Source organism: Lepus europaeus, chromosome 3 (genome assembly GCF_033115175.1).
Source record: "Lepus europaeus isolate LE1 chromosome 3, mLepTim1.pri, whole genome shotgun sequence".
NCBI classification, from domain to species: Eukaryota; Metazoa; Chordata; class Mammalia; order Lagomorpha; family Leporidae; genus Lepus; species Lepus europaeus.
The window spans coordinates 134,410,366-134,431,215 of NC_084829.1; the positions used below are offsets into that span (position 1 = coordinate 134,410,366).

Consider the following 20,850-nt stretch of genomic DNA (forward strand, 5'->3'; position numbering starts at 1 on the left):
GAGAAGCAGGGCCTTGAACCGGCACCCATAAGGGATACAGGCACTGCAGGTGGCAGCTTTACCTGCTATGCCACAGTGGCCCCTGAAGTTATTTCTTAGAAAAAATGTTGTAAGGGGCTGGTGCTGTGGCGTGGCGGGTAAAGTGTCTCCTACAGTGCTGGCATCCCATATGAGTGCCAGTTCAAGTTTTGTCTGCTCCAATTCCAGTCCAGCTCTCTGCTATGGCCTGGGAAAGCAGTGGAAGATGGCCCAAGTTCTTGGGCCCCTGCACCCATGTGGGAACCCAGAAGAGGCTCCGGCTCCTGGCTTCGGATTGGTGCAGCTCCGGCCATTGCGGATGGAATACCTGCCTGCCTCTCTGTAGGTCTTTCAAGTAAACAAATAAAATCCTTAAAAATAAAAAAGAAAAAGAAAAGAAAAAATATTTTAAGGGAAAATGAACTAAAGGGAATAATCCTAAAAAAAAAAAAAAAAAAAAAAAGAATGTGAGTCAAAATAGAATCCTTCTGTGACCAGGTACCAGTGCGGAATAGGAAAGAACCATGGCAGTGGCCTTCAAATTTTCTTGCTTGTGCAGACTTTCAGGTAATTTGAAAAGCTAAGTGTTCTCATTCATTTGCAGTAGTCCTTCTTATCTGCCTCTCTTATCTGTGGGAGACACTTCCCAGAGCAGTGGATGCCTGAAACCATGGATAATACTAAACCCTATGTGTGCTAAGTTTTTTCTATACATATGTATCCATGATAAGTTTTAATTTATAAATAAGACACAGTAAGATATTAACAATAATAATTAATAGAATAAACAATCATAGCAATATGTCATAAAGAACATTGTATGAATGTTGTCTTCTGTCTCTCTCTCAAACTCTCTCTCAAAACCCCTTATTTTTAACCCCCAAACTCAAAACCTTAAAACCCCAACTTTACTCCTTGGCACATCTGAATTGCCAGCATCACTGCTCTTGTACTTTGGAGCCATTATTAAGTAAAATAAGCCTTACTTGAACACAGGCACTGTGATATGGCAATAACTAATTGATAACTGAGATGACCACTGAGTGACTAATGGGCAGATAGCTTATACAAGATGGATACACTGGACAACGGGGTGATTCATCTCTTGAACAGGATGGAGCAGGCAGCCTGAGATTTTACCATACTATAAAATGCCATGCAATTTAAAGCTGATTGTTTATTTCTGGAATTTTCTATTTAATATTTTGGGGCCACAGTTGGCCGAAAACACGGAATGAAAAACTGTGGATAAGAAAAAACTTCAGTATAAGCCATTATCTAAGATTTATCCACCATAAATTTAAATATTAGTAAAAGGTGGACTTTTTATGATATGTAAACTGGTATTTAAAATAAAATAGCTATATAAGATCACTTATTTCTAGAATAACATGATGCATTTCTACTTTTTAAAGATATGAAATTTATTGTTCTTAAGAATAAGTAAAATTGGTGGGGAGTTAAGGAAATTTTGAAATAGCAATACCACCCAATGCTTTGAATTAACAATAGAAGTTGTTTGTGATCATATACAGTTGGTAACTTGCTAAGGTCATCATTCATTTTGTTGTTGTTGAAAATAAGTTATTGGAAATATTTAGGTTTATGAAATGCCATTATCAGATCATTAGAGTTATTTTTCAAAACCTACATCAGTATTTCCAATTGTCTTTTTGATTAGTGTTCTTAAGTTTTTATCGTTCAGGACATGTGCCATAATAAGATTTCTGATGAGTAATAAGTATGCTTTCTTTTAAGTGGGAGAACAGTTGTAACTTGGGAGATGGGAAAGGAGAAATTTTAAGAAGCATATCTTTCTGAACTTGAAACCGTGGAAATTGATTTCCGCTGAGGCATCATTGAGCGAATACTCTGAGAAAAGTGAACCTCCTCGGGTCTGTGTGCTTCAATTTGCAGCCCACTGAACCAGCGATCAGAATGTCAAACACAGAAGGAGGGAGCTACAAGAAAACAGTCTTTTCTACAATGAATAGAACTTGAATGCCATGGCTACAGATGCGATATTGCATGTCATACGTCTTTTCATTATTGAAGCTTCAGATAGGAAAGTATTACAATTTTTAATGCTGCAAATGTTCCTTGGAAAAATTCTTAACATTGTCTTCTGGAAAACAATAAAATTACAAATGGAGCCTTATGTTTATCACAACAATGTTAAAACCTTAAGCTGTCTCTGTCATGACTTGGTTGTCCAATATTTATACTTTCCAAGGACACAGAATTATGATTGAAGAACCAGATTAAGAAGAAAGTTAGGGGCCATCGCTGTGGCTTAGTGGGTAAAGCCACCGCCTGCAGTGCTGGAATCCCATATGGGTGCTGGTTCGAGTCTGGGCTATCCCACTTCCAATCCAGCTCTCTGCTATGGCCTGGGAAAGCAGAAGATGGCCCAAGTTCTTGGGCCCCTGAATCTGCATGGGAGACCCAGAAGAAGCTTCTGGCTCCTGGCTTCAGATGGGCCCAGCTCTGGCCATTGTGGCTATTGGGGAATGAATCAGTGGATGGAAGACCTCTCTCTCTCTCTCTCTCTCTCTCTCTCTCTCTGCTTCTGCCTCTCTGTAACATTGCCTTTCAAATAAATACATAAATCTGAAGGAAGGGAAGGGAAGGGAAGGGAAGGGAAGGGAAGGGAAGGGAAGGGAAGGGAAGGGAAGGGAAGGGAAAGGAAGGGGAGGGGAGGGGAGGGGAGGGAAAGAGAGAGAGAGAGAAAAAGGAAGGAAGGAAGGAAGGAAGGGAGGGAGGGAGGGAGGGAGGGAGGAAGAGAGGGAGGTGAGCATTATCTGGGCATCGTAAGTAATGCAGGGCCAGGAACCTGGGAATCCGCAAACAACTTAAGCACAGAGCTTGCTGAGGTCAGTGTTGTCAGTGTTGTCACGATCAGAAGTATGCACCTCGTGCCTAGACCACAGCTGGACACTCACTACCACTAATAACCACAGGCCCTGAGTCGTGCTGCACACAGGCTCTAATGGAAGGACCTTTCACAGCCTGCTTCATTTGAATCCATGATTATGCTGTGAGGTAGATACTGCTGTCCCATTTTCTAGATAAGGAAACTGACTTTCCCAAAGTCTTGTCCTGTGAAACAGGGAATCAAGGCCAGGAAGTCTGATGCCAGAGACTGTTCCAAATTTTTTTAAAAAAGATTTATTCATTTATCTGAAAGTCAGAGTTAGAGAGAGAGAGATGGAGGAGAGAGAGAGAGGTCTTCCATTTGCTGTTTCACTCCCCAGGTAGCCACAATGGCCAGGGCTGAGCCAGGCTGAAGCCAGGAGCCTGGAATTCCATCCAGGTCTCCCACATGGGTGCGGGGTTCCAGACACTTGGGCCACCTTCCACTACTTTTCCCAGGCCATTAGCAGGGAGCTGGATCAGAAGTGGAGGAGCTGGGACATGAAATGGTGCCCATATGGGATGCTGGTATCGCAGGTGGCGGCTTTATCTTCTAGGCCATAACACCAGTCTCCTGGTGCTAGGCCACATGTCAGCACTATGTTGTACAGCCTCAGCAGGATGTTTGCTGTCCTCCTAGCCCTTCAAGTTAATATCCCTCTCAGGGCCATTTGACTCGCTGTATCCCTGCTCAAAATTCCCTCTTCCAGCTCTTCACACTACTTTCTTCACCCGGTCCTTGGCCCAGAGCTCGGCCCCCCATAAATGCCCTCTGTGACCATCCTACCTCAAATAACCCACCTCCAGGCATTTTTTTCTGTGTTTTCTTTTTCGCTCCTACCTCCACCTCAATTTTAACACTCCTCTCTCCTGAACTTATGTAACAGATGTACACATGTGCCTCTACTTCTGATGGGGTTATTTCCTGGTGAACATACTGTGATTGAAAATATCAGAAATCAAAAAGCTGCTTAATACATACAACCTACCACACAACTTAACTCAGTAACATGGCACACTGTCAAGGATGTTTGCCCACTCTTCCGATCTTAGAACTGAATGGGGGCTGTGGGTCACCGCTGCTGCCCAGCATCATGTGAGAGAGAGTTCCGACTACATACGACTGGCCAGGAAAGATCCAAATTCAAAGTATGAGCAGTTGGCCTAGTGGTTAAGATCTTTGTTAGGATGTCTGCTTCCCATACTGGAATGTCTGGGTTAAATTCCTGGCTCTGCTCCCGATTCCAATTTCCTGCTAATGCAGACCCTGGGAGACAGCGGTGATGGCTCACTGTTGAGTCCCTGCTACCATATGTAAGACCTGGATTGGGTTCCTGGCTTGAGAATCTCTCTCTCAAATAAATAATTTTTTAAAAAAATTCAAATTGCAGTTTCTATTGAATATATACCAAATTTGTACCACAGTAAACTTGAAAAATTCATGTCAAGCCAGCCTTAGTTGGGGACCATCTGAATTCATTTTCTTGCTTATTTCATGTTCCATCACTAGCTCCAGGAGGGCAAGGTGCGGGTCTTTCTTGTTCCTTCCTGAATCTCTAGCACCTGGCACCAGACCTTGCAGGTAGTGGGTGAGTTAGAGAATCAATGAATCCCCACCATTCTCTTCCTCTGTCTTTTCTTTTGGAACCCTCCAAGATAATCCCTTGTTGGAACTCCCACACCATTTTAGTCTTCAGAGTTGGTAGAAATTGAAGGAGGTTTTTTGATGTCACTTGTCATTCAGTCTTTAGTGCACAACATTGCACTAGAATACAAACACAAAACTAGTCATATCTTCATTGCCTAACTTAATACATGACCTTGGGAAAAATTCCTTTCATCTGCTAATATGGAAAAGATATTAATCATGAGATGAAGAGGTTAATTAACCAATTTATGGACACATGGATTTTTGGATTAAAAAAGCTCTGGCAATTATTTTTAAAAAAACAGCTGCACTTACTTTCTCTATGTTACAGTTGCCATTGTAAGGAAGGCTGGATTTCTGCACAAGTTCACTTCAAATGAACTCATGATATGATAATGCTATGTCTCAGGGATTAGCTCATCATTATCTAACAGGGAAGCATGAGTAGAAAAGAACTCTTTATATGGCTGGCTCTATATCTTTACAAAGTCAAGAATCTACCATACCAGAGAAATTCTCAGTTATTAAAAAGAGCTACGGGTGAACAATTGCTAAGATGCCTGTGTTCCATATCCAGCGCAATTGGGAACTCTCTTTGTGTCTCTCTCCCTCTCTTTCTCTGGCTTTCAAATTAATAAATAAAAAGTTTAAAAATAATTAAACAGAAGCTAAAATGATGGTCATGACTTGGAGAGTCAGGGTAAGAATTTGATCTTATTTGGAGCTAAAAGATGAAGTATGGAGAACAGAATATTTAATGATATTTAATGAAAGCCTTTAATAAAGTGTACCATGTATCCTGATTTCATTTGATGGAACAGTTTCAACATTACTTACAGAGAAATGGACGACAGGGGCTCTTAACTTTTTTTGAGTCCTTTAGTAGGCTTCTTAGAATAATACTTTATATTAATAAAGTATATGGAGGGGCCAGCGCCATGACTCACTTGGCTAGTCCTCCGCCTGTGGCACCGGCATCCCATATGGGCACCGGATTCTGTCCCGATTGCTCCTCTTCCAATCCAGCTCTCTGCTGTGGCCTGGGAAGGCAGCGGAGGATGGCCCAAGTGCTTGGGCCCTGCACCCGCATGGGAGACCAGGAGGAAGCACCTGGTTCCTGGCTTCGGACCAGAGCAGCGCTGGTCACAGCGGCCATTAAGGGGGTGAACCAGCGGATGGAAGACCTTTCTCTCTGTCTCTTTCTCTACTGTCTATAAGTCTGTCAAATAATAAAAAAAAAAAGAATAAAGTACATGGAACTGGCATTGTGGCATATTGGGTAATGCTGCTGCCTGTAATACCGGCACCCCATCTGGGCACTGGTTCAAGTCCTGGTCGCTATACTTTTGAACCAACTCCCTGCTAATGTGCCTGGGAAAGCAGCAAAAGATGCCCCACAGCTTGGGCTCCTTTACCCACTTGGGCAATCTGAAAGCTCCTGCCTTGGCTTCAGTCTGGCCCAGGCTCGGCCATTGCAGACATTTGGGGGAGTGAACCAGTAAATGGAAGATGTCTCTCTCTGTCTCTCTGTCTTTGTCTCTGTATTTCTAACTTTCAAATAAATAAAGTAAATCCCTAAAAAAAAAAAAAAAAGCATGTGGGGCCGACGCTGTGGAGCAGCGGGTTAACGCCCCGGCCTGAAGGGCCAGCATCCAATATGGGCGCTGGTTCTAGTCCCTGCTGCTCCTCTTTCTATCAAGCTCTCTGCTATGGCCTGGGAAAGCAGTAGAAGATGGCCTAAATGCTTGGGTCCCTGCATCATGTGGGAGACCCAGAAGAAGCTCCTGGCTCGTGGCTTCGAATCGGTGCAGCTCCGGCCATTGCTGCCATCTAGGAAGTGAACCAGCGGATGGAAGACCTCTCTCTCTGTCTCTATCTCTCTCTGTAACTCTTTCAAATAAATAAATAAATAAATCTTAAAAAAAAAAGTATATAAGATCAAATTTACATCCCCTCCTGAAGTCTAGATTCTGAGGCAATCCCATTTTTTTTGTTTCCTTTTTTTTTCTTTTTTTTCAACTTTTTTTTTTTAATTAAACTTTTATTTAATGAATATAAATTTCCAAAGTATAGCTTATGGGTTACAATGGCTTCCCCCCTCCCATAACTTCCCTCCCGCCTGCAACCCTCCCCTTTCCCGCTCCCTTTCCCCTTCCATTCATGTAAAGATTCATTTTCAATTCTCTTTGTATACAGAAGATCAGTTTAGTATATATTAGGTAAAGATTTCAACATTTTGCCCATATAGCAACATAAAGTGAAAAAACTACCATTGGATTACTAATTATAGCATTAAATAGCAATGTACAGCACATTAAAGACAGAGATCCTACATAATTTTTTTTCCAAATTAATTAATTTTCTATGCCATTTCCATTTTAACACCAGGTTTTTTTTTTTTTCATTTCCAATTCTCTTTATATACAGAAGATCACTTCAGTATATAATTAGTAAAGACCTCATCAGTTTGTGCCCACACAGAAACGCAAAGTATAAAAATACTGTTTCAGTACTAGTTATAGCATCACTTCGCTTTAGACGACACATTAGGGACAGATCCCACATGGGGTGTAAGTACACAGTGACTCCTGTTGCTGATTTAACAATTTGACACTCCTGTTCATGGCGTCAGTAATCTCCCTAGGCTCTAGTCATGAGTTGCCAGGGCTATGGAAGCCTTTAGAGTTCGCTGACTTTGATCTTATTCCGATAGGGTCATAGTCAAAGTGGAAGTTCTCTCCTCCCTTCGGAGAAGGGTACCTCCTTCTTTGATGGCCCCGTTCTTTCCACTGGGATCTCACTCACAGAGATCATTCATTTAGGTCTTTTTTTTTTTTTCCATGATATCTTGGCTTTCCATGCCTGCTATACTCTCATGGGCTCTTCAGCCAGATCTGAATGCCTTGAGGGCTGATTCTGAGGCCAGAGTGTTGTTTAGGACATCTGCCATCCTATGAGTCTGCTGTGTATCCCACTTCCCATGTTGGATCTTTCTCTCCCTTTTTGATTCTATCAGTTAGTATTAGCAGATAGTTGTCTTGTTTGTGTGATCTCTTTGACTCTTAGAGCTATCAGAGCTATCAATTGTGAGCTGAAATTGATCACTTGGACTAGTGCGATGGCATTGGTACATGCCATCTTGATGGGATTGTGTTGGAATCCCCTGGCACCTGTCCTGACTTTAGATGTACAATGTAATACTTTATTCTTTTTAGTATTTGTTGTTGTTGTTGTTGTTCTAGTACTATTGGTTGAACTCAGTAATTAACACACAATTATTCTTAGGTGTTTAAATTTTAACTGAAAAGTGATCCCTGTTAAATCTAAGAGTGGAAAAAGAGAGGGAGGAGATGAACAATTTGGAACATGCTCAATCGGACTGGCCGCAAATGGTGGAGTTAGAAATGTGCCAGGGGATTTTTTTTCAACTTTTATTTAATAAATATAAATTTCCAAAGTACAACTTTTGAATTATAGCTGCTTTTCCCCCCATAACCGCCCTCCCACCCGCAACCATCCCATCTCCCACTCCCTCTTTCATCCCATTCTTCATCATGATTCATTTTCAATTATCTTTATATACAGAAGATCAACTTAGTATATATTAAGTAAAGATTTCAACAAACTGCACCCACACACACACACAAAGTTTAGAGTACTGTTTGAGTAGTAGTTTTACCATTAATTCTCATAATACAACACATTAAGGACAGAGGTCCTACATGGGGAGCAGGTGCACAGTGACTCCCGTTGTTGATTTAACAATTGACACTCTTATTTATTACGTCAGTAATCACCTGAGGCTCTTGTCATGAGCTGCCAAGGCTATGGGAGCCTCTTGAGCTCACCAATTCTGATCTTATTTAGACAAGGCCATATTCAAAGTGGAAGTTCTCTCCTCCCTTCAGAGAAAGGTACCTCCTTCTTTGATGGTCTGTTCTTTCTACTGAGATCTCAGTCACAGAGATCTTTTATTTAGGTCATTTTTTTTTCCCACAGTGTCTTGGCTTTCCATACCTGTGAAACTCTCATGGGCTTTTTAGCCAGATCTGAATGCCTTAAGGGCTGAGGCCAAAGTGCTGTTTAGGGCATTTGCCATTCTATGAGTCTGCTGTGTATCCTGCTTCCCATGTAGGCTCATTCTCTCCTTTTTAATTCTACCAATTATTTGCAGACACTGGTCTTATTTATGTAATCCCTTTGACACTTAATCCTATCTTTTTGATCAGTTATGAACTTAAACTGATCACTTTAACAAGTAAGATGGCATTGGTACATGCCACCTTGATGGGCAATCCCATTATTTTACAGCTGGGGAAAGAGAGGAACAGAAAGTAACATGATGTAGCACATACATTTTAACCTCAGAATAGAAAAAAAAATTTCTGGCAGAAGAAAACCATGTTGTGATCTAATATAATTGCATAATGTTGTTCTAAGCCAGCCCCTATTTAAGAAGATTTAGTAAGGATGGTTTAATGTTGCTTTTGATTTCACTTTAGAACAGCAAGTACTTTTCCTTTTATAACTCTATTTACACCAAGGATATGTTTGTCATACAAGCAATAAACTGTAAATGAAATACCTGAGTGATAATCACGTCGGGTTAATAAGTTTTATAAAGCATTCAAGACCTGGTATGAAAAGCTTGCTCCTAATAAAAATCTTTAAATTCCCACAGGTTCCTATAGTTTATACCAGTGCCTTAGAATACAGTTTTGAGGATTGAAAATGTGATTCACAAGGCATGTTTTTATAGAAAAGAAAAAGAAAGTACAACACAAATATGGGTGTAAAGGACCCATTCATGACAAGAAAAAGAAAAAGGACAACTATGCAGGTTCCTTCTGCAAGCTCTAGGAGAATGCGTAGCCCCAGGCTGCGGCTGTGGAATGACAGAGCTCCCCACTGAGAATGAGGTAGTTCTGTGTGAGGACACACTTCCCCGCTCTGCTGCCCTTGATTCCCCAGGCCAGTCCTTGGAACTGTAATTACAACCCTGAGATGGAAGCATTAACTCCCTCTCGAATACCCAAACTTTCTTCAACCCTGCCAGTCTCCATCTTTCTAGCATTGATTTTGGTCTAAGAAGTTTTCAAGCAAACCCTTCTCTCCAAATTATACCAAAGAGCAAAGGTGGCCCAAAAAATCGAGGCCTACTTTCAGGTACTCTGTGTCCAAATTGCCCAAATAACTCCTGATGGCTTAACAAAGAAAAGCTCTAAGTGTCTCCCAGGAGTTGTTTTTGAGAACTACTAAAATTCCCTGCATGTACAGGCAATAACAGAGGGAGATTTTTTAAAACTGGGTGGACAGTTCTGCACTAAACCTCTGCCAGGGTCTCCAGCGGGCAAGTGTTTCGGGCTCACAAAGTCCTTAGCCTATCGCCCAGACAGCTTGACACAGATGGTAAAGCACACTGTGAGAGCTTTCCTGTATCTGCAACACAGTTTTGAAGTTCTTTACCCCCTCTCTCCTTAAAAACTCAAATGCAACCCAACATGATTTTTAAACAGACTGATGTGGCTCTGAAATAAAGAGACAGAAAGAAAATAGTAAGATGTCATTTTTTCCCCATTGAACACCTGACAATCTAATAACTATTCTGGTGAATAAACCAGAAGAGGAACTTACAGAAGCTACCCACTATATCAACAAGGACTAAATTGTGTTATTACACTGTGCCTTACATTGATATTCTACTCTACAGTATCCAAAGTGCTGTCCTATGCATTACCTCATCTAATCCACACCTACTACACTCTCAGAGACTAGACAGATATTATGACGCCCATTTCATAGATTAGAAAGAGTTTAGAGAACAGCAGTGACTGAAAGATCACACAATCTATAAATGGAAGAGCTCAAATTAAACCCTAGATTTTCTGATGTTAAATTTAGGCTCTTTGCAGCCCAGAATAGAATTCATCCATACTAGAAATACAACAGTAGTTCATACAAATTAAAACTTCTGTGAAAAGGAGTGATTCATAGAGGAGACAAGATTTTCATTGAACTTCAAACTATGAAGGATGTGACAGATTAGAGGGAAGAGGAAGAGGCTGCAACAAGGATTTTTTGTGTAGAATGGTGTTATAGGGATGGGGGATATAGGCAGGGATAGGCGGGCTCTAGGAAGAGGGCCAGCTTCCCCCTTCTTTTTCTTTTTTGTGCACTTTCCCATTCAGGAGCCCACCAAGACCTGACCAATCATACCCCCTTTCATGCTCCAGGAGCACTGGCCAACAGGTAGACCCCTCTAACCCCAACTCCTTCTGGGCTTGTAGGTAGACCCCAGCCCACACCCTGGGGTCAGGCTGCCACACCAGGTGATGTAGATAAAAAAGAAGTTAGAATACCTATTAAACACCAGGGAGGCACTTCCTCAAGGGATGTCCAGCTCTGGGGTCCCCTCTTTGTGTCTTACTACTGGGGAGCTCTGCTGTTGCATTCTCCTGTTTTGCTTTGTTCTCTTGGTCGCCTAATAAGGCACTCTCACTTTGCAATTTGGACTCTTTCCTTATTTCCATACTGAAAGAAGTCAAGCATCAGGTAGTGGTGCCCTGCCGTTATGGTAGAGGGAGAAGCAGAGCATGGCCTCATTGCACAATGCCAGGTGGCATCATTGACTAGGAACACTAAGTAGAGTTTAGGCCACTTCTAAGGAATGGTGGCCTGGGAGCACAACTTCACAGACTACAATGTTAATAATGCCCCCGGTATCACACAGACGCCCCGGGGAGAGTTGGGAAAGATGACAGGAGTCTTGAAAACCAGAGTTTTAGCTGTCAAAGATGGTGAGATAATAATAAAAAGAGGAGAGGATTAGCCTGCAGGTGCCTGGGGTTCTAGGCTTATATCTTCTCGACCTCAATCTCTTGGACTTTCTTATTTCTTTAAGAGGAAAATGCTGCAGTATGTAATTTCTAGGTTCCTTTTCATCTTGAAAGCCATTTGACCTCTCAGGTGTAGAAAGTAGGAAGGCATGGAAGTTTTGTGAGCGCTGGTGACATGAGGCAAATGGCACTGGAAGAACTCTGGGCTAAAGCATGGAGGATATGCAAAGGGCCTGGAATGGAAGAGGACTCTTGGTAGGGAGTCCCAGTAACCCAGGAACGAGACCACAGGGAGAAACTACAACGGTGGAAATGATAAACAGGGAGCTACCTGTGGGGAAAATCCAAGCGTGTTCAGTTATTGACTTGACTGGACCCCAAAACATTCATGCTGAGTACTGTAAGAGTGCTCCATGGAGAAGGAAGGGAAGAGGAGGGGACCCTGGTGTTCGGCTGAAGATGAAGCATCAGAGTGGAAAAGTCTAGCAGCCTTGGGAAAGAGGAACTGGAAGTCATGTGAGACGATACAACCGGCGGTACGGGAGTGCAGCAGCTCAGGGAGTTAATTAACGTTCCTGAGAAGACACGCTCGAGCGCCTTCCTAGTGCATTAGCCAAAGAGCGCTTTCAGTTTTATAGCTAAAGAAACAAGGGCCAAGAGGCATTATTGAAATGACCTCATCTCTCTCTCTTTCTGTAGCTGGAATGAAAACTAAGCATATGCCTTAATAACTAACATTTTAATTTTTTAAATGCCTAGAACAACCACTAGAGACTGAATTCAGGGCCATTGACATCCCTTCTCTATCTTATTTAAAAAAATATTTATTTACTTGAGAGGTAGGCTTACAGACAGACAGAGAGAGAGAGAGGTCTTCCATCTGCTGGTTCACTCCCCAAATGGCTGCAACAGCCCAGGTTGGGCCAGACCAAAGCCAGGAGCCAGGAGCTTCTTTCGGGTCTCCCACGTGCGTTCAGGGGCCCAAACACATGGGCCATCTTCTACTGCTTTCCTAGGTCATGAGCAAGGAGCTGGATCAGAAGCACTGCCCATATGGGATGCTGGCACCCCAGGAAGGTGCTTAACCTACTACACCACAGTGCCTGCCCACATCCATTCTTAGTCGAGAGTTTATTAATGTGGTGATTTTATACAGTCATGTTATCTAAGATAGAACTACATTTCCTAGAATTCCTGTCCCTGTGTAGTTCTAAATTAGGGTTGGCAGGAAGAGAAATTTGCATGAGATTTGGAAGGCCAAAGTGGCACATCAGCTTGTGTGTGTGTGTGTATGTGTGTGAGTGTGAGTGGGGGAGAGCAGAGAGACAGACAGAGAAGAGAGAGGCACATAAAGAGAGTTCTTACTCACTGGTTCATTCCCCAAATGACACAGTGGTTGGGGCTGAGACAGGGTGAAAGCCAGAAGCCTGGAATACAATCTAGATCTCCCTTGTGAATGGCAAACACTCAGTTACTTCAGCTATCACCCCTGTATCCCAGGGTTTGCAATGATAGGGAGCTGGAGTCAGGAGCTGTATCTAGGAATCAAACGAGGCACATGGGCAGCTTAACGTCTAAGCTAAACACCATTCCCCACCCCTATACTTGAGGGGTTGGTGCAGGGCCCTAGGATGTTCTCCTTGTCACTGATCACTCAGTGATGTGTGGGAACAAGAAGTTGGTCAAATCTTCAATGGCTTCTCCAAGTCTTAGGCCAGTACATTGTCAAGAGCTCTCAGAGATAGGAAGCCTTTTTCCTGCAGGTGGCCTGTGTCATTGCAATTGAACTCCAGTTTGTCCTTGCAGTTTCAGCTGCCTTGCTTCCCTCCACTTTGAACCTGGCTCTTCCTCCTGCCCACTCTGCTGTCCTGAAGGCTTTAGGCCACAGAGGCAAGGGCAACAGCCTCCCCAGACATCTTCACCGGCTTCCTTTCCTGGCCCTGATTAGTAAGGTTTTTCTTTTCCCCTAGTTGTGCCCATCCAAACTTTTGCTTTCTTAGCTTCTCCTCTGATTGTGTGTCCCCTAATAACCCTGCCAAGATATTCCTTACTCATATCACTGACAGTGACTCTGAAACCAGGTTATTGCCCCATTGATTCAGTCTCCTCAACACCTCTGAAACTCCAAAGCCCCCTGCTGTGTTTCCTTACTCCTTCCACCCAAACATCCTCACCTTATTTTTAACAGTAGGTTCCAATTATAAAAGTCAGGTTGCTAAATCACAGCTTCTCACGTTGTTTTCACAACCTTTACCAACGAGCTGGGCTACATCAGTCTCAACTAGGGGAGGCTGACCAGGTAAACCATGCATGCACATAAAGGAGGATAACGACCTGCAGGTGACACCTGGAACCACAAATCGGGGGATGAGCAGATACAGAAAAGCCAGACTGTTAGGCAGCAAGCAGTCAGGTAGATTACAACGTTGGCTCACTGGGCTCTTCCTCATACTGATCCATACATGATGCTGCCAGGGGACTGCCACTCAAAATTTACTCTGCCCATGTGTCCACATTGTGACTGCTCTTTCCTGATCTCATAAAACTTTCCCCAGACCCCCGATGAGGGAGATAGTTTTGGGTTTTACACAATCTCCATACTGGTAAGCCACGCAGATATAGAGGTTTTCTTTTTCCAAAAGATCAGTGCCACAGACTGGGTTTTTGTGCACAGCGGGCTGTAAACCTACATCATTTGATAGTGGTTCTGCTTCAACTGCAATTGCTCACACCATCTACAGATTAACTAGGACTTTCTGTACCTGGCCTCTCTTTAACTGACTGCAATTTGGGCATTTTACTTTTTTTCAAGAGCCATTCACTATTAGTAAAGGATGATAAAAATGCACATACATCTTAACCTTTTAAAAGAATCGTCATGATAGACTAGAAACCAATCAATACTTGTGTAAAAGTGCTAGCTAGGGACAGTCATTTAGCCTAAAGGTTAAGATACCTACATCCCACATCAGAGTACCTGGGTTCAAGTCCTGACTCCACTCTATTCCCTCGTGGTTCCTGCTAATGTGGACCCAGGAAGCAGCAAGTGCTGGCTCCAGTAGTTGGGTCCCTGCCTCCCCTATGGGAGACCTGGCTTTGGCCCTGGCTAATATTGTATTTGGGAAGTGAAGCAATAGATGGAAATCTTCTATCTCTCTCTCAAAAACATTTTTTTGATTAAAGTACTAGCTAAAACTCGGGAGCCTGACCCCATTCACCTTCATAGCATCTAGTCAGCCCCGGCTCTTACATGAGAGCGACTTGTTTAAGTCCAACTTGTTTAAGTCATTGTTACTTTGTTACAGCAAATACAATCAACAAGTCAAGTTATTCAAGAAAATGTGCATCAAAAACTCTCTCTTATCATTATCCTCTTTCTCATCCTATAGTTCAGCCTTATAAAAAGAACATGCTCACTTACCCAGCAGGGCTTCAAAGAAAGAGAATAATGTCTCTAACTTACAAAAAACACAGTGGCCGATTGAACAGCATCTACTTTCAAGACCAAGACAGGATTCTCTTCTTGTCTGAGACTAGGGATCAGCATTGAATATGAGAAGAAAAGTGTTATTTTCATTTATTTCAATGAGTCATTTAACCTCTCTGAGGTTCATGGTCTTCATTTGTACATACTCCAAAGTATGTACAAACTGCCTACCATGGCATTTGACAAAATAAATATACAAATGTTAGTTATTAGCTAATAAATATTAGTTGAATCTAAGCTTAAATTATGTTTTAAAACAATTAGTGTAGAATGTTATTTAAGAAATTCTAAAAGGTAGATGGCAAATAGCAGCCAATAATTTTTTTCCAAAATCAAATTTTCTTAAAATAGAAACTTGATGTGATATAATAAGGTATCAAATGATATATGATTGAAAGATCTCCTGCTTTTTCCAAAACTGCCCCCAAATTAAGAGAAAGGTGATATGGGTAGAAGGGCTCTTCCCATAAACAGGTAGTTCTGGAAGTTTAAGATGAATGTTTCTCATATTATAATATGTGTCTTTTTATCAATCATTTCAATCCAAGAGGACTACTGAATTACAACAAAGAAGGTATCTTGTCTTTCTACTGACAGATTCTTAATTGACTTTTGATATTTCAAAAGACTGGATCAAGAGAATTGACATGAGGCCGGCGCCGTGGCTCAACAGGCTAATCCTCCTCTGCCTTGCGGCGCCGGCACTCAGGGTTCTAGTCCCGGTTGGGGCGCCGGATTCTATCCCAGTTGCCCCTCTTCCAGGCCAGCTCTCTGCTATGGCCCGGGAGTGCAGTGGAGGATGGTCCAAGTCCTTGGGCCCTGCATCCGCACGGGAGACCAGGAGAAGCACCTGGCTCCTGGCTTCGGATCAGCGAGATGCACCGGCCGCAGCGGCCATTGGAGGGTGAACCAACGGCAAAAAGGAAGACCTTTCTCTCTGTCTCTCTCTCTCACTATCCACTCTGCCTGTCAAAAAAAGAAAAAGAAAAAATAAAAGAGAATTGACATGAAAAGAAAATATTTTTAGCTTTATAATGAATATACAGAGGGGGGAAGATGCTTGGAAAGGAAATCAGTGAATCAATAACTACTATCGAAGTTTATCTAATGAAGAAAACTTAGAGAATTTGTTAATATGGAACTTTGTTTCACAAACAAGGTTAAGGTATTCCTTGGTACAAGATAGTACCTATATCTTGCTCTTCTGTTAGACTTTGAAAAGTTTATTAAAGTAAAAATATAAATGAGGTGCTTGATCAAATTTCATGAGAGTGTCAGAGGATTCACTTAAGTGATAATTGAATCCTGTTAGTGATAGAAAGTTGCTTACAGGAAACTGCTTGTTAATGATATCATTGTTAAGTCTTAATAAGCAAGGTCAAGGTTCAGGAACAAGTAAGAGATCAGAGGCTGATGGCTTGGCAATGTTCTCTATCTGCCCATGCACAGTCTTTCTATGGGCACATTCTCACGTGTCTACTCATGTGCCTGAGGAAGGGCCAGCTTTTGTTCATCTATGTATGGGCAACAGGACCCAATCTTGCCACAGTTGATTAGGTCTGAACTGCCACCTCAGACATGGTAAAGAGCAGGGTTCATCAGCTCCTCGTCCCTCCTATGGAATTCAAGCAAGTCAATATCTAGAAATTGATATTTTACAAGTGGGTGTAGAAGCAGCAAAATGAGGAGATGGAGTCAAGGTAGGAGACTCGAGGTATCAGCCACGTACAAGTCTAGCTATTAATTAACTAAGATTAGGAAGGCTACCCATGCAGTTTGTTGACCAGAAAAAAGTAGATACAGAGTGTAGCTCAGCCATCTCCTTGAAGGCGGGGACAATGTCTGTTTTGTTCACTCCTGTTTCTGCAGCATTTATCAGAGTTTTTATAAAACAAATCACAAATACATATTGGGTAGATGCATCATTAGTGACTTAGCAGTGGATGATTAGAGCAAGCTGTTACGTGGCTTTCTTTCCAGAGACGCTATCTTGCCCCTGGCATCAGAGATTTACATTCCTCCACGAAATTTCTTCCCTTCAACTAGGACTATGTCTTTTTCTTGGACCTGAATCTTCAACACTTTCTTTTACTTAGGCCAATTTGATTACCTCCTTGGTCTTCATAAGCAAATTTCAAAACCAACTCTGTAACAGAGAGGGAGAAACTGAGAAAGGAGAAGAGAAAGAGAGGAATGAGAGAATGACAGAGGGAGATGGGAGTGGGAGCATCAGAGAGGGACTATCCTTGATTTTTAAACACTTTCCTTTCCAGTGGGGTGAACAAAAGGCACCCTGGAAGGCAGCAGATGATGGTTCAAGTACTTGAGTCCCTGCCATTCACATGAGAGACCTGGATGGAGTTCCAGTCTCCTGGCTTCAACCTGCCTGGCTTACCCCAGTGGTTGTGTGCATTTGGAGAGTAGAACCAGCAGTCAGAAGATCTCCATCTATCTCTTACATAAATAAAAAAAATACTTTTTAAAAGATTAGAACAAATAGCCTATTCTAGCAAATCCATCTCTAATAAGTTTGCCCATAGAAGAGCTTAAGAATTGTTATTGGAGTCTACTGTACAAAATAAAACAATCTTGTGGCTATCTCCCTGTGAATTGTTTGTGTTGTATTGAAAGGGGGTGAGTAGACTCCTATAGCTCTGTTTGATAGTTGAGAATAAAGTGCTCTGGGAGGTTATTCCTGTGAATAAAATGTATTCAAGAAATAATACATCCTCCTTCCTAACCTTCGTTACCTCTATTTTTCGTAAGTATTACTGGAATGCATCCATTATTGTGGTTTTAAGAAAAGCTAAATGCTTGATTTTTTTTCTTCCACCTATGAAGAAACTCAGAGAGGATGTGGAGGAAAATGTTACCCCAGCAAAGTTTGCATTCATAAACCATATGATTCCCCTGGGCAATAACTACTCTTCTAGGTATGACTCATCCCGAATCAACTGGAGAAAGAGTAGCCTCAAATCACTGATTATAGGTAACTTACCCTTCAGCTGAAAACTCGCCCTGCATTTTTCAGAAGCAGATATAATCCATGCATACTTTCCACATTTGCAGAAGCATCAAATGGCTAACATGATCCTTACCTTGCCTCTAGTACTCATGAATACAAGGTACTAGAGCAGTAGGATGCTGTGATTGGTCAAAAGCAATACATTAATATTCATGAGGGAATAGAGGGAAGGAAGAAAAATAAAGTACTTACTTGGTCCCAGGCCAATTGAAAAAGCAGCAACATAGACAAGCAAGCTGGCTAAGGACAGCCATTTCAAAAAAGCTGGGGTGTCTGCAGGGTCTGTGACTGTCTGGGATTCAGTCTGGCTTAGTCCAGCATTTAGTAACGATGCAGAGGTCATCTTCCCTGTTTTACCCATGTCATTTTTCATGGGCATGAATGAGTTCCTGCTGTGGGAAGTAATCCCTTTAAGGTACTCCCTGAGAGTGTTGTTGCTGGCTGATAGGTTTCCTTGGCCATAAAACACAGGATCATCCAAGGACTGATTGATTGGGCTGTGGCTTCTGCAGATGTTGGTGAAGTTCATGTGGATATTGAGATTCACGATGCCCATGGTCAGCAATGAAGCTGCCATCACAGAGGAGCCGACGCACAGGAAGGTTTTGCTGCCAATATGGTCTACAAGAAGGGTGGCCGGGATGGTGCTCACAACCTTGACCACCCCAACCCCAGTGGAGGCTAGGCTGGCTGCCTCATTGCTTTGAAAGCCAACGGACTTCAAAACAGTTGATGCATAGAATAATATGTTTGGCTGGCCAGTGACTTGTACAAAAAAAACCAGTGTTAAGCCTATCATTATTCTGGTTCTCATGTTGTCTTTGGAACGAAACAGGTCCCAAAAACTATACTGATATTCATCTTTCAGAGAGGATTTTATCATTGTGAGTTCCTCTGTTGTATCAGAGACGGATCTTAACCTTTCAAGAACCTTGCTAGCAGCTTCCTCTTTTCCTTTCATCACCAGAAACCGGGGGCTGGGAGGAAGAAAGTACATTGCAATCGCTTGCAAAACTCCCAAAGGGATAACAAGACCAAACATATACTTCCAACCGTGGGTAACGTTGGCAAATGCATAATTTGAAATATAGGCAAACAGAATGCCGATGACTATCATCAGTTCATTCAGTGACACAAGAAGACCTCTTCTGTGCTGAGGTGCGATCTCAGCGATGTAAACACAAGTGGCAATGGAAGAGAGGGAAATGGAAACCCCTATAGCAATGCGTCCCATGATAAGAACCACGTAGGATAAGCTGAGTATCGAGACTAAACTTCCAAGTCCAAGTAGGCAGGATGACAAGATGATCGCAGTCCTTCTTCCATATCTGTCTATCAGGACGCCTCCAGTGAGGGAGGCCAGGAAGGCCCCAATGAGGAGGGAGCTCACCACCATTTCCTGCTCATGGCAGGTCAGGGCCAGTAAGGTTTTGATCTGGAGAAGGGCCCCAGAGATGAGGCCAAGTTCATAACCCACCAGGAGTCCACTGACAGCTGCGGTGACTGAGGACAGGAAGGTGAACAGGCTGCAACCTACAGGCAGAAAACACAAACACAGAAGTCAGTTCAGAACTGTTCTTTTAGACATTTTATACCCAAATGGAGAAGACACCTAATGTACAGCTTTCATAACACTGAAGTTAAACATACAACTATAGTCAAATAATGCACTAACCAAAAATGATTAGAAGGAAAATAATTTTTCTTTTTTGTTTAGGGTGAAATGTGTGGAGACATTTAAAAGTCCACTTGCCTTCTCGCTTTGATCTTGTTGGTGTTTTTAGAGCAGAAACCATGACAAATAAGCAGACAACAGATGTTGAAGACAGAATGAACAAGAATACCACCTGGTTCATGCATTGGCATTGGATTAGAAATTCAAATAGCTTGCTTCCTCTGGCCCTGCACAGATACAGAGGGGACACTCCAGGTATGGCTTTGCAGGTCATAATGACAACTCCTTGTTGTATCCTAGGTATAATGGTATTTACACTCATTGAATGGTATGGAGGGCGTTGGTATTATGAGTTTCTTATCTTTGAAGACTACTACTGCTGTGATGTGGAGACTAGTTCTTCAAGGAAGAAGATTGGTAGCAAGAAGGAATTGTTGCCTTGGTTTTGACAAGATGATAGTAGCTTAGATTGAATGTTCAGAGTTCAACTGGAGATTAGTATATACCTTTGTCAAAACTACTTTTGGAGATAAATATTTGCTCATGAGTTGGAGGTAGATGATAAGGAGATGGGTCAGAGGACAAAATAGCTCTTGGCTTGAGCAGCTGATTGGATAATTTTATGGCTTTATATTCAGTGAATACAGTACTATATATTATGTAACATAATATACCAACACATGAAAGCTTTATAGAATTGGTTTTAAGGGACAATGAGAGGAGGAGGAAAAAAACCAAAGTTCCATCTTGGATGTGATCCTTGCCTCCAAGATGCTTATCATCCTGTTTATGTCTCTGTTATGTATTATTTATAAGGTATTGCTTTACTTGCTCACACATCAAATCACTGTAGAGTACCCTCTTGTAGCTTCATTCATGTCCTCAGTTTCCACATATTCTTCTTCTCATATGATTTAAAATCCTAAGCAACAAATTCCTCTTCCACAAGAAAAATTAAGTCAAATCCTCATATTTGTATGAGAATGGAATTATTCTTATTTCTGCCTGCCATTGTTCACTTATGTTTTGATATGTTTCCAGGAAGTATTTACTCATTTTTTGAAAGACAGAGTGACAGCGAGCAAGAGAGATCTTCCCTTAACTAGTTCACATTCCAAATGCCAGCAATAGTCAGAGATGGGCCAGGCCAAAGTCAGGAACCTGGAAATCCATCCAGGTCTCCCATGTGGATGGCAGGGACTCAAGTACTTAGACCATCATCCACTGGCTACTTAGGCACATTAATAG

The 20,850-nt window shown here is 42.1% G+C and overlaps 1 protein-coding gene across 1 annotated transcript in view; it reads right to left on the reverse strand.

The window, feature by feature from the left end:
- SLC2A12 (solute carrier family 2 member 12) overlaps window positions 1-20,850 on the reverse strand; it is a 64,178-nt gene that overhangs the window by 27,275 nt on the left and 16,053 nt on the right. Inside the window, exon 2 of the mRNA XM_062186791.1 lies at window positions 18,120-19,460. Coding sequence (XP_062042775.1) covers window positions 18,120-19,460 — 1,341 coding nt within the window. The remainder of the gene's footprint in view (window positions 1-18,119; window positions 19,461-20,850) is intronic.